Source organism: Vombatus ursinus, unplaced genomic scaffold (genome assembly GCF_900497805.2).
Source record: "Vombatus ursinus unplaced genomic scaffold, bare-nosed wombat genome assembly UNPS02014798.1, whole genome shotgun sequence".
Classification (NCBI taxonomy): Eukaryota; Metazoa; Chordata; class Mammalia; order Diprotodontia; family Vombatidae; genus Vombatus; species Vombatus ursinus.
Genome location: NW_020954576.1, coordinates 26,356,728 through 26,371,011, shown reverse-complemented (window position 1 = coordinate 26,371,011; position 14,284 = coordinate 26,356,728). Strand labels below are relative to the sequence as shown.

The 14,284-nt window shown below is 35.7% G+C and overlaps 1 protein-coding gene across 1 annotated transcript in view; it reads left to right on the top strand.

The window, feature by feature from the left end:
- LOC114049395 (dynein heavy chain 14, axonemal-like) overlaps positions 1-14,284 on the top strand; it is a 343,809-nt gene that overhangs the window by 58,714 nt on the left and 270,811 nt on the right. The window contains exons 17-18 of the mRNA XM_027870678.1: positions 3,851-4,192; positions 8,920-9,289. Of these exons, the coding sequence (XP_027726479.1) occupies positions 3,851-4,192; positions 8,920-9,289 (712 nt within the window). The remainder of the gene's footprint in view (positions 1-3,850; positions 4,193-8,919; positions 9,290-14,284) is intronic.

Sequence of the window (14,284 nt, the reverse complement as noted above, 5' to 3'; positions counted from 1 at the left end):
TTATGCAAAAAGGGGGCAGTATGTTGCAAGTTGATTTAATTCTTTGTCTTTACATAAAAATTTACTTTTGGGGGCAGTTAGGTGGCGCAGTGGATAGAGCACTCAAGCTCTTGAGGGCATCAGCCCTCAAGTCAGGAGGGCCTGAGTTCAAATCTGACCTCAGACCAAACACTTGACACTTACTAGCTGTGTGACCTTGGGCAAGTCACTTAACTCCAATTGCCTAAAAAACAAACAAAAAAATTTACTTTTCGTAACACCTGCCATATGGAGTTGTTGTGAGGGTCAAATAAGTTAATATGAATAAAGCATTTTACAAACTTCAAAATACCATGTAAATGGTAGCTATTATTATTGCAAACTATTTTCTGCCCCTTTTATCAGCCAAACTCCTCATATATTTAAGGGGCATGCCTTAAATTTGCTAAGCAGCAATAACTAAACAATATTAATCTTCCTTGTAACCTGGTAAACAACTCCCAATACTTAAAAAGTCAAGATAATATACATTTTGCAGGACTGCTGAATAGACATTATTACATTTCATATCAGTTCTTCATTGTCTTCCTTTAAAGTGCATCTCATCTATAACTCCAGGCCATGGCTTGAGGCTCCTCATCTTGTCCATAGTCAGTCTATCTATAAACATTTATTATGTACCGACTATGTGCTAGATGTTATGCTAAGCAATGGGGATACAAAAAGAGGCAAAAGACAGTCCTTTCCATCAAGGAGCTCACAATCTGATGGAGAAGACAATAAGGAAACAAATCTGTACAAAAATGCTATAAATAATTAACAGAGGGGAGGCATTTAGGATTAGGGTTACTAGACTTTAAAAGGATTTGGGAAAGGCATCCTATAGAAAATAGGAATTTACTTGAAACTTGAACAAAGCCAGGGAATTCAGGTGGCAGAGCTGAGGAAAGGGAGTGTTCCAGACACGGGCAAAGAAAATGCCCAGAACTGACAGGTCTTGTTTGAGGTACAGTAAGGAGACCAGTGCCGTTGAATGAAAGAATACATTGTAGTTGTAAGGTATAAGAAGACTGGAAAGCTAGGGCAGAAAGTTAGGTTCAAAGGACTTTGAACACCAAATGGAGGATTTTGTACTTGATCCTGGAGGTGACAGAGAACCACTGAAGTTTAGTGAGCAGGGTGGTGACATGGTTGGACTTGTATTTTAGGAGAATAACTTTGGCAGCTGAATGGAGGATGGATTGGAGCTGAGAAACACTTGGGGTAGGCAGACTCGCCAGCACACTATTGTAGTGGTCCAAGTATGAGGTGATAAGAGTATTTGCCAAGGTATCGCTCCACTTTCCTCTCACTCTCTTCTTAACCTCTTAAAATAACCTCATTATCTTTTATTACTTATTATCTTTTCCCCTAAATGCCCATTCTTCCCTCCCAACTTCTCCTGCTCCAACTTCCCTATAACTTTTGAGAGCAACACCATCCTCCCAGTCCCTAAGGCTTACAACTTAGTAGTTGTTTTTCATTCCTCACTGTCTCTCACTGCACCCTCTCCCCCCAATATTCAATCTGTTGCCAAAGCCTGTCAATTTAGCCTGTGCACCCCCTTTCATATATGCCCCTTCTTTCCTCTGATATTGTCACCACTTAGACCCTCATCACCTTCCCTTTATCCTCCTTTCTGTCCCTACTTCCTTCCCTCCTTCCTTGCTTCCCTCCTCCCTTGCTTCCCTCCTCCTTTCCTTTCTTCCTTCCTGGTCTATTGAAATGGTCTGCTGGGGCCTGCCTCAAGTCTCTCCTCGTTCCAATCCATCCTTCCTTCAGCCACCAAAGTGATTTTCCTAAAGCACTGTCATCCAGTCATGTCATCCTCCTACTTAATAAACTTTAGTGGCTCCTTATCACCTGTTTGGCATTAAAAGTCCTTCAAAATCTATGTCTTTCCTACCTTTCCAGTTATTTTACACCTTCCTCTCTGCCATGTACTCTTTGATTCAGTGATACTGGCTTCTGATGTTCCACAAACAAGACATCTCTCAGTTCCAGACATTTTCTCTGGCTATCTATACCCCACTCCTGGAATGCTCTCCCTCCTCATCCCTGCATTCCGGTTCCTCTGGCTTCCTTCAAGTCTCAACTAAAATTCTATCCTCAACAAAAAACCTGTCTTAATCCTTCTTGATTCTAGTGCCTTCTGTCTTTTAAATTTTTCACTATTCATCCTGTTTATTGCTTGTTCGTTCATATTGGTTTACTTATCGTCTCCCCCGTTAGACTGTGAGTTCCCTTGAGGGCAAGGACTGTCTTTTGCCCCTTTTTTGTACTCCCAATGCTTAATATAGTGCCTGGCATGTAGTAGATACTCAATAAATGTTTATTGACTTACTGACTGGTGGAAGTTTCAGAGGAGAGAAGAGGGCATATTCAAGAGATGTTGCAAAGGTAAAATTGACAGACCTTGGCAACAGATTGGGTACAAGGGGTAAGAGATAGTGGAGAGTCAAGGATAACGCCTAGGCTACAAGTCAGAGTCTGGGAGGATGCTCGTGCCCTTGATGGTAATAGTGAAGTTTTAAAGAGGTGAGGGTTTCGGGAAAAAGGTAATGAGTCTGGCTTTGGTCTTGTTGGGTTTAAGATGTCTATTGGACATCCAATTGAGATGTCTGAAAGGATGTTGGAGATGCTAGATTGGAGGTGAGCAGAGAGGTTGGGGCAGGATAGGTAGATTTGAGAATTATCAGCATAGAGATCATCTTTAAATCCATGGGAGCTGATAAGATCACAAGTCAAGTAGTGTAAAGAGAGAACAGAAGAGGGCCCAGGAGAGAGCCCTGTGGGACACTTGTGGTAAGAGTGGGTGACCTGGATGAAAACCCAGCCAGAGACTGAAAAGGAGCAGTCTGATAGGTGGGAGGAGAAGCAAGAGAGAGTGATGTCCTGAAAACCTAGAGAGAAGAGAGTATTAAAGAGGAGAGTGATGAAAAGCAATCCAAGGCTGCAGAAAAGTCGAGGAGAATGAGAACGGAGGAAAGACCACTGGATTTGACACTTCAGAAATCTTTGGTAACTTTGGAGAGAGCAGTTTTGAGTGGAATGGTAAGACAGGAAGCCAGGTTGTAAGGGGTTAAGAAGAAAGTGAGAGGAGAGAAAGTGGCTTTCTGAAGGAGTTTAGCCACAAAAGACAGAAGAGATATAAAACAAGAGTTAACAGGGATGGAAGAATCAAATGAGGATTTTTTTTGAGAACAGAGGAGAAAGAGTTATATTTTTTGGTAGTAGGCAAGGAGCCAATAGATGAAGAAAGATTAAAGATAATTGGAAGAATGGAGATGACAAAGAGAGCAATCTTTTGGAGGAGATTGGAGGGAATATTTTCACTTGTACAGGTAAAGGAATTTGCCTTGGTAAGGAGTAAGGCTATTGCTTGCCTTCTCAAGGAGGGGAGAAGAGTGGGAGGGAGAGAAAAAATTTGAAACTCAAAATTTTAAAAAATGAATGTCAAAAATTCTATGTTTACAAGTAACTGAGAAAAATTAAAATAAAAAATTAAAATTAAAGGTAAGGAATAAAGCTACCTCTTTGTGTGAGACAGGGTAAAAGAAGAGATAATGGCAAAAGGTATATAAATGATATAAGATGAAAGAGAAGAAAGGGAGGAACCAGCAAATGGCCTCAATTTTTTCCATAAAATATGAAACAAAGTTTTCAGCTGAGAGAAGAGAGAGAACCTTTGGGAGGCTTGAGGAAGAACGAAAAGACTTGAAAAAGTCACTGTGCCGAGTGGGATATGTGTTGAGTAGTAAAGGCCCAGTTGAGGATGTGTAACATAAATTTGCAATGGTAACATTATAATTAATGTTTTTGACTATTCCAGGTTATCCAGTCATCGCTGTTAAAGCTTGACAGTGAACTCACAGGTGTGGAAGAATTCATGGAACACTTGATTTTCTTAGATTATATTTCTTCAAAAATGCCTTCACTAGATAGAGAATATTATATTGTCTCCCAAATGTATTCAATCACGAAACACTACAATGTCAATATTTCACCAGAGCAAGTTGCACTGCTTCAGGTCCTTCTTTTCAAATATAATCAACTTAAATCAGCTTTTAAATTTCATGAAGCAAATAAGGATAACGCTTTTATTAAATTTAAGTCAAATTTGGATGAGTATGTGCTCACTCTGCAAAATGAAGTTAGAGACCTGAGGGGCAAGGTAAGTTTCTTTTATAAGAAATAAATATTATATCTCATTTAAATCTGTATATGGATGAATAAGTAAATAGATTTTTAAAAAAATATTTGAAGATATTGGTTGTATTTTTTGGGAAAAGGCTTGTTGTTGTTCAGTCGTTTTTCAGTCGTGTCTGACTCTTCATGATGCCATTTGGGGTTTTCCTGGCAAAGATACTGGAAGTGGTTTGTCATTTCTTCTCCAGCTCATGTTACCCATGAGGAAATGAAGCAAAAAGAGTTAAGTGACTTGCTCAGGGCCACACAGCTAGTAAGTGTCTGAGACAAATTTGAGCTCAGGTTTTCTTGACTCCAGGCCTGGCACTCTATCCACTGCACCACCTAGCTGCTATGAAGGATTATTAGATTGAGTCAAAAGACCAGGGTACAAGTGTTGTTACTGATTAACTGACGTTGGATAAGTTATTGTACTTCAATTTCTACATCCCAAAATGGAGTTGATAATCCTGGCCCCTCTTCAGATGTGACAAAGATAGATAAAACATCCTATGGAAGCAATATAATGGGGTGCAAAAATGAACCCAGATTCTCATTTCAGTTTTTCCCCGAAGCAACTGTGTGACTTTGGACAAATCACTAAACCTCTCCAGATCAGTTTACTTACCTGTAAAGTGAAAGAGTTTTATTAAATCATCTTGAAGATCCCTGCCTGTGGTGAAATTTGGCCATTCTAAGAAACTAGATTTCTCAGAACAAAAAGGGCTACATAAATGACCAGCCCAGAAATACAATCATGAACACATCACCCTACCAATATTTAAAATAAATAAAATGAGCATTCTGTATCTTAAGGTGTGACTCTCCTTGGGTAAGTATATTTTTTGTAAAGTTCTGTAATACATTTACATAACACTTTGAGGGCTGCAAAACACTTTACATATGTTATCTTATTTGATCCTTAAAGAAGCCCTTTGAAGTTGGTTCTATTATTATCCACATTTTACAGATGAGGAAACTGAGGCTGAGAGAGGTGGAATGATTTGCCCTGAGTCACACAACTAGTAAGAATTTGAGGCAGGTAGTATTCAAACTCAAGTCTTCTTGACTCCCAAGTCGAGCATTCTATCTATTCACTGTGTTACCTAACTGCCTCTAATAATCCTACCATTACTGTAGCTTAGCTTATTATATTATGGCCCTAATGATGGCCAAATTTATTACATTAATTGTACCAGTAAAAATATCCTGGTGATTTGACTAGTAATTAAAATTCTCATTTTCTAAGTTAACAGTTCACCCCATCCCCTATGTTGCTTCCTCACAGTGAAAGTATCAGAGCCTAAGGGGGACTAGGACAGATCTGCTGTAACCAAAAGCCTATGGAGAAAGACTTCACATCAGTGTTGCTTTCAATTGCTGCTCCAGGGGAACTCTGATGGTTCTGATGTTTTCCCATTCCCCAGCTCACTTGATGAGAAACCCCTGTACTGTCATGGTTGCTGCCTCTTGAAATGCAGATCTGGTACAAAAGTTCCATGTGGAAAGAACCTGTAAGCACTGGGCTCATGTCTGCCACTTACTGACAATATAACCTCAAGCAAGTCATTTTATCTACCTGGGCAATATATCTGAAACCAGTAGTTTCAGATAGTTCCTATCTGAACAATAAGAGGTTTGGACTAGATGCTCTCCACCTGTACAATTTTTTGATTCTGATTCATCTTTGCCTTTTCTGTTGTTATTTCTGTGGCCTTGAGTTAGTCACTTAAACATTCTGAAACTCAGTTTCCCCATCTGTAAAAAGAGTAGAGTAATATTTATTCATCCTACCTCAAGGTTCTTGTGAGGACCAAATGAAGTCATAATTGTCAGATGATTTGTAACTGTAATATGCTGCATACATTCAAGCTATTATTCTACTCAGTTTTCAGTTCCTGTTGCAGCATTTCAGGTATATAACTGAGCTTTTTTAGACAGAAAGCCTAATTTCAAAAGACTGAACATTTTCCTAAGAACATGTCAGAACACTTTTAAGCAGAGTACCAAGTTTTAAAACAGCTATTTCATTCTACTACATAATCTAGTCTCTTCTGCCCAGGATTTTATCTTCTGGTAAAAGCATGCCAGTGTGAGAATGGGCCAGAGCTAACTCTGTATTTGTGTGGGGAGAGCTCTGGCTTACTCCCATATAAATCTTACTGGCATCAAATGTGACCATGATGCATATAATTTTTAGTTAGTGCATTATTACATTAAATGTAAGTGGTCCTTACACAAAACACACATTTACAGTTTTTGTTAGTAAAATACTGTTTCATTAGATGCCTGTCAAGTGTTTTTAGTGTCTTTATGATTTTGTACATCTATTCATCTCATCATTATCACCAACATTTGTTGAATGACCATTATGTACATAATACAGTGTGAGCAATTACTTAACCTTTCATCACTTTGAACTAATATGGTAATAAGAACCTCCTGATTCATTCATGCATCCATTCAACAAATATTTGTTGAGTACCTCCTACGTTCAAGCCCAGGAGGAGGGAGGGGAGAGATGGGAAAATGAAATACATGGTCCCTATCCTCAGAATCTCCACATGAAAGATAAAAAAAAAAAAACTCTAATACAAGACAATATGTGGTCAAATGAGAGTGTTCTAAGGGTGGTGTGAGTTCAGATTATACTATCCCTTAGGCTAAATGCTTTATACAATAATTAATAACAACTATCTCAGATGATGATTACCTATGTCAATAATGGACTCCTAGAGCACAGAACTGAAAGGGGCCGTTAAGATTATTTAGATGAAAAAACTGAGAGCTGGAGAGCGTGCAGAATTTATTTCTGGTACTTTTAATAGCCTCTCCCTCTTTGAAGTTCATGTCCTCCAGTTATATTCCTCTCTCCTTAGATTTCTCAATGACCTTGTTAGCTGCTTTATGGACATCTTCTCCAACTCATTCACTGTCTTCATTCTTAATGACTTGGATATTATTTTCCTCTTCTGGATACTTTTTTTTCTTCTTAATGCAGTTTAAAATTATAGTAGCAGTTTTGTCTGTCATATCATTTATTGATCTTTATTGAACTTGGAGTCTACTGAAACACCCAAGACTCTTTGACATGAACTGCTATCTAGTCACGTCTGTTAAATTCTTTTACCTAATTAAAATAATTTATATTTCTTCCTATTGAATTTCATGTTATTAGATTTGGCTTATATCTCTGGCCTATTGAAATCTTTTGGGATCCAGATCCTGTCATCCAATGTATCATCTATTCCTCCTCACTCCTCATTAACTGAAAAATTTGATATTTGGCATATTTGCCAGCTGTCTTTATCCAAGTCGTTGATAAAAATATTAACTGGAACAGGACCAAAGGGCAGAGGGCTGTAACACAACACAAGACAATCTAGGCTGATATTTTCTCTTACTTTTCTTTCAGGCACACTTTCAGTCAACTCTGAGTCTTAACTTATTTCTGGCTAAATATAGTCTTATCATCTATATTTTGTGCATGAGGTCACTGAAGAAGACTTTGTCTAGGGCCAGTCATGGTCCAGGCATATACAAGTATTTCTATGATCTGTTCTGTCAATCTAAGACTTTATTTAAAAAAATGTGAGTTTAGTCTTTTATTATCTGTTCCTGATGAACCTATGGTGATCTTTAGTGACCATCATTCTCATTCACCATTCACTGATCAGTTTCTCTTTATTGGTAAGAATCAAATCCAAACTAGCTATTCATCTCATTGCATCCCCTGCCTGCTGAAAAAGAATACGGCTACTTAGACAAGTAAAGAAATTTGTCTGCTACTCTCCTCTCATCAGAGAACTCCAGTAGATATCCATCCAGATAGTCATCTTTGACTTCCTCTTCCTCATGCAGTTTCGAAATCCTATCAGTTCTCTCTCTGCAGAATCTTTTAAAATTACCCTCTATTCCACTCCCATTTTCTCCATCCTATTTCAAGATTTTTATTATCTTCTCTCCTTCCACTATGTCATAAACTCTGTCGTTCATAGTATCATCTTTGTGTAGAGCTCCCATCACATTAATTTTCTGCACTAAAATCTCCTACAGCTTCCCATCGTACAGTACAAATTCCTTATTCTGGCATTCAATGTTCTCCAATGTATTTCTCCAATCCACCTTTATGATTTTATCTCATGCTCTTTCCCTAATGCACTTTATATTCCAGCCAGATTGGACTATTCTTTGACCCCCATTCCTATACAACCCTCTCTCAATTCCATGCCCCAAATGGAATCCCTCTTATCAGAATCCCTCATCTCTGCTCATTGCAATCCCTCCCTGTTTCATGTTATGCTTCGATAATACCTTTTCTAATCTTTTCAAACTGAAAGTCATTTTTTTCCCCTTGAAGCAATCATCGAATGTCAGTCCTTTCCTTGCCCAAATATTCAACTATGTTGAAATATTCTCATTTGAATCATAAATGTTTGCGTAGTCATCTTATAGCCTCTGAAATTATAGATTTCTGGAGGTCAGGTTGACTTATTTCGTCTTTGTATCCTCAGTTTCTAAAGTAGCTCCTCACACACAGTAGGCATTTAATGACTGGTTGTTGAAATGATTAAGCTCACAGAGCTTGTCAATGATAGAACAATGACCAGCCCCTGGATCTCTTGCTGGTTACCAATTTAGTCTTACTTTAAAAAAAAATTAACTTGATTTCTGAATTCATTGGTCACGGAATTGTTTTTTATTGTTACTTAGGTAAGAAACCCTGTTCTTACACATCCCGCTACTAGGCCAGTAACTGCCTTGGAAATTATTGAGACCCTCTCAAAAGAAGCTTCGGTTCTATCCAACAAAGCTCAGACTTATTCAAATTATCAAGATCGTTTTGAGAGTTCTACTGCAATGAAAACTGTAGCTTTAGAGCGGAATATTGCACACACTGTGATGTCAGAGATCTCAGAAATTGAATGTGACTTAACTTTGAGGAAAATATTATGGGAAACGCAAGTGGAATGGGGGAATCTGTCTCATGTGTGGAAGAACAGCATTTTTGCCAATATTAATGTAGATTTCATCCAGAAGAGTGTCACAAGATGGATGCGTATGATTTATATGCTAGATAAAGGTAAGTATGAGAATCATTAGTTACTTGCAAGAATTTACCATTTTAATATCTTATATACTGTATGCTTCAGGATAGACACAATTTAAAGTAACAAAGAAGGTGTTAAGTAAAGAATAGTAAGTAAATAGTTCTTATCCTGGAAAATCAACCTTCAGGCTGGACTCAAGGATTGGGAGATTTTCAGTTGTAGCAGGGTTCAAGGTCAAACATCACATGTGTAAGCCCAGGTGAAGTAATCATCCTTCTGTTACTAGCTCATTCGCATTATTCATTTTCATCTAAGTTTCTAATATAATTAAGGGGTTATGTTCTGATATTTTTACATTAATTACTGAAATTGTAATATCTCTTATTAACCAATTATCTCTAATACCCTGCCCCAACTTGCTAAATATCATTTATTAAATAAACTAGATAAGCTTCTTTTCCCATAAAGACACTTACTAGCGGTACAACCCTGAATAAGTCACTTAACCTGTTTGCCTTATTTTCCTCAACTGTAAGATGGGGCTGATAACAGTTACCTATAGCTCAGAGTTGTTGTGAGGCTCAAATGAGATAATTTTTGTAAAGCATTTAGCACAGTGCCTGGCCCACGGATATTATCTAAAGTCACTTTTAACTATTACTATGACTTTCAGCTTCTTAATTCTAGAAACAGTCCCAACACAGTTTTCCTAAGAAGCTAATTAAAGAATCTTCCCAAGAATTCTCTTCATATTTTTTCTTAAGATAAAGGATAAACTCTATTCTCTCAGGAATTGAATTCTCTTAGTCCTTGTTTGTTTTCCCTTCAGTCAACACAACTAAACTCTAGCCTCCTCACAGACTAATCACAGAAGATCTGTTAAACTGTCATTCCAAGACTCCATTGCCTCTTAAGGGTAATAGAATTGGTGTGAAAGGTTTTCAAAGATAGTGTTAAACTACGAAAGAATGACTAAATCAGGAGCAAGAACCTGTATTTATTGTGAAATCGTACTTTTAATCTAGTAGTTTGTGACTTTATGTGCCAGTTGAAACTCCCAGGTAGTCTTGGAAACTAGCCCTAAAGAGAGTGCCTTTCAGTAATTTCATCCACATATTGATTTTAATATTGCTATATTGTCCGAACCTTTCCCGTTGCCTTTTGAGAATTGCCTCTGTTTTGAGGAGGGAATGTTCAAACAGTTTACTTTTGCCTAAATCATTGACTTTTTTCAGACATCAGATAAATCAGAAGTGGTATTTTAGGTTATAATTCAAATGACACAGTTATGAATGCCATGAGAGTTATCATTCATAATGTATTAATAAAGGAATTAAAATTAGAAATATACCTTTTATTGATTAAAACTGGGGTTATACTCCTAGAAATACGAGTTTTACTTAAAATTATGTTTCAAGAGCCAATCTCTTATATGAAACTTACTATAAATGAGATTACCATTTCTGAAAAAATGACCAAATAACCTATCACAACACAAAATAAGAGACAGAAAACTAAAAATGAAATGTGGGAATATGGTGCTACATAGTACTTTCTGCCAGGGTTGGGCATTGTATCCCATGTTGCTATTTTTTTTTTCATTTTATGAACTTAACAAAAATCAATAAACATGAATGTTTCCTTGTGTAAAGAATAGGAAAAGATGATTGTTTATGATATTATGAAAAGTTGTTATGTATAATTTTTTAAATCTTTTGTTAAATTTAACGTGATAGTTTCAACATTGCCCATTTGTGTCACCTTATAAGTGTGGTTTAGGTTTTTTTATGATTGATCTAGGCTTTTTTCTTTCTTTTCCTTTTTCGGTAGGTATCATTATCACTTCTGTCCCATCCCCCCATGTCTGTCTCTCCCTGCAAAAAAAAAAAAGGCTTCCCTTGTAACAAATTTGTATAGTAAAGCAAAAATGAATCCACACATTGGTCATGTAAGAAAATGCATGTCTTATTCTGCAAATAAAATCTTTCACCTCTTTACAAAATTTATCATCAGTCTTCCAGAATGATTGATCATTGTATTGACCATAGATTATAAGTCTTCCAAAGCAGTTTTTCTTTATAATGTTGTAGTTATTGTATAAATTGTTCTGGTTCTGCTCATTTTGCTCTGCATCAGTTTATACAATTCCTCCCAGGTTTCTCTGAATCTATCTGTTAACAGCATTTATTATGGTGTTATAATTTTCCATTATATTTATAAAACAAAATTTGTTCAACCATTCTTCAATTAATGAGCATCCCTTAGTTTCTAGTTCTTTGTTATAACAAAAAGTGCTGTTATGAATATTCTTATATATATTGATCCTTTCCTTCTTTCTTTGATATCCTTGTGGCATATGCCTACTAGTGGTATTGAATTATGAACTGATATGCACAGTTTAGAAATAATAATAAGAAATAGCTAGAATTTATATAGCACCTACTATATGCCAGGCACTATGCTAAGTTCATTACAAATATCTCATTTGATGTTAACAAGTGCTATAGAAGGTAAATGCTATTATGATTTCTATTTCACAGATGAGAAAGGTTTAAAGACTTTCCCAAGATCACATAGCTAGTAAATGTCTGAGACTGGATTTGAACTCAAGTTTTCCTTACTTTGAGGTCCAGCACTATATTCATTATGCTACCTAACTGTGTTTAGTGAAAATGGCTTTATATAGTGTATAGATCAATTCATGCCTCCACCAACAATATATCAGTATACCTGTCTACCCCTTTCCAATAATAGCCACTTTCCTGCAATCTACTGGCTATGAGGTGGAACCTCAGAGTTGTTTTAATTTACATATCTTTCAGTGATTAGGAACACTTTTTTTTTTACATATATTAAGTGATAGTTTGGGTTTCTTTCCTTCAGAGCTTTATCTTCAAATCCTTTGACCATTTATCATTTGAAGAATAGCTCTTGTTCTCATTTGAATTAATTTTCTACATATCTTGGACATCAAGCCTTTTCAGAGAAACTTAACTACAATATTTCCCCACCACACAAGTGAAATGTTTTTCTTCTAAGTTTATCTGAAATCATTATGTGTGGAAAAAGATTTTCACTCTTATGTAATCAAAATTGTCCATTCTATCTTTTGTAATTCTTCTATTCTTTGGTTAAGAATTCTTTCCTTTTCCGTAATTATGCAATGTATTGCCTTCCATGCTCCTCAAATTTGTTTGATAAGTGATCTTTTATATCTGTCATGCATTCATTTCCTATTTATTGTGGCATATGATATGAGATATTGACCTAAACCTAATTTCTGTCAGACAGATTTCCAGTTTCTCTAGCAGTTATTGTTGGATAGTGATTCCTATCTCAATGATTGAAGTCTTTGGGCTTATCAAACACTATGGTATTGTGTTTATTTCCTACTTTGTCTTATGTACCTAATATTTTCTACTGATCAATCTTTCTATTTTTTAGCTAATAGCAAATAGTCCTGATGATTATTGTTTCATAGGATAGCTTGAGACTTGATACTATTGGGCCCCCTTCATTCCCAATTAAAAAAAACTATTTCCCTTAAAATTCTTGACCTTTGCTTCTTCCAGATCAGTTTTATTATTCTTGTTTCCAGTTTTATTAAGCAATTCTTTATAGTTTAATTAGTATGGTGCTCTATCTTTAAATTACTTTTGGAAGTATTATTATTTTCTTTACATTAGCACAGCTCAGCTACGAGCAATCAGTAACTTTCCAACTATTTGTTCATTTTTATTTCTGTAAATAAAGGTTTATAGTTATAGTTATTTCATATGTGTCTTGGTAGGTGGACCCCCAGATGTTTTATACTTTCTGTTTTATACATACATTTATACATTGTATACATTTTATACATTAGTCATTTTGAAAGGAACTTTTTTTTCTATCTCTTTCTGTTGGATTTTGTTGGTAACGTACAGAAAATCTAATGATTTGTGTAGATTTATTTTTATCCTGCTAATTTGATGGTTATTAATTGCTTCTCTTGAATTTTAGTTGAATCTCTGGAGTTCATGATGTTATTAACATTTGCAAAAAGCAAAACTTTTTATTTTTCTTTGCACCTCCTTAGTTCTTTAATTTCTTTTTCTTGTATTATTATTACAAAGAGTATATATCAAACTGTATTTGAGCTGTGTCAAATAGTAGTGGTAACAGTTGGCCTCCTTGCTTTACCCCTAATCTTATTGAAAAGTGTTAGATCTATTGTTTCTATGATTTGTTCCTTGATCTATATATTCTTCTTCTTCTTCTTCTTCTTCTTTTTAAGGATAGACAATGGGGTTAAGTGACTTGCCCAGGATCACACAGCTAGTAAGTGTTATGTGTCTGAGGCCGGATTTGAACTCAGGTCCTCCTGAATCCAGGGCTGGTACTCTATCCACTACACCACCTCACTGCCCTATATATTCTTTAGGGTTGTAATTTGACATCCATTTAAGTTTCAATTCTTTTTTCAAATGTCATGTATTGATGATAAATTTTTATTGTATTGAGTTCAGTAAAGGATGTGTTTACTATTTCCATTTTTCATTTTTTTAAAGTTTTTATGCCCTATCACATGGTTAATTTTTGTAATTATGCTGCACATAGATAAGAAACATACTTATATCCGGATACATGTAAGTCATATATATATATGTGTGTGTGTGTGTGTACATATGCATGTATGTGCATGTATATATAACATGTATAATAGTTTCTATTCCTATTCAGTAATCACTAGAGGTCTAACATATTAAACTTTTCTAAAATTCTTTTTCAGTCTATCCTATATTATTCATATTTTTTAGATTTTTCTAAGTCTGAAAATAGAACATTGAGGTGCCCAACTATTATAGATTTACTTATTCCTTTTAATTCAATCAGCTTTTCATTTAAGTACTTAAATCCTACCTATGTACGTATATGTATGTGTGTTTGTATAATATGTAAAAAGTATCACATATACTAAGTATTGATATTATATACTTCTTATAAACAACATATTGTTAGATTCTGCTTTCTAATTTATTCTGCTATCC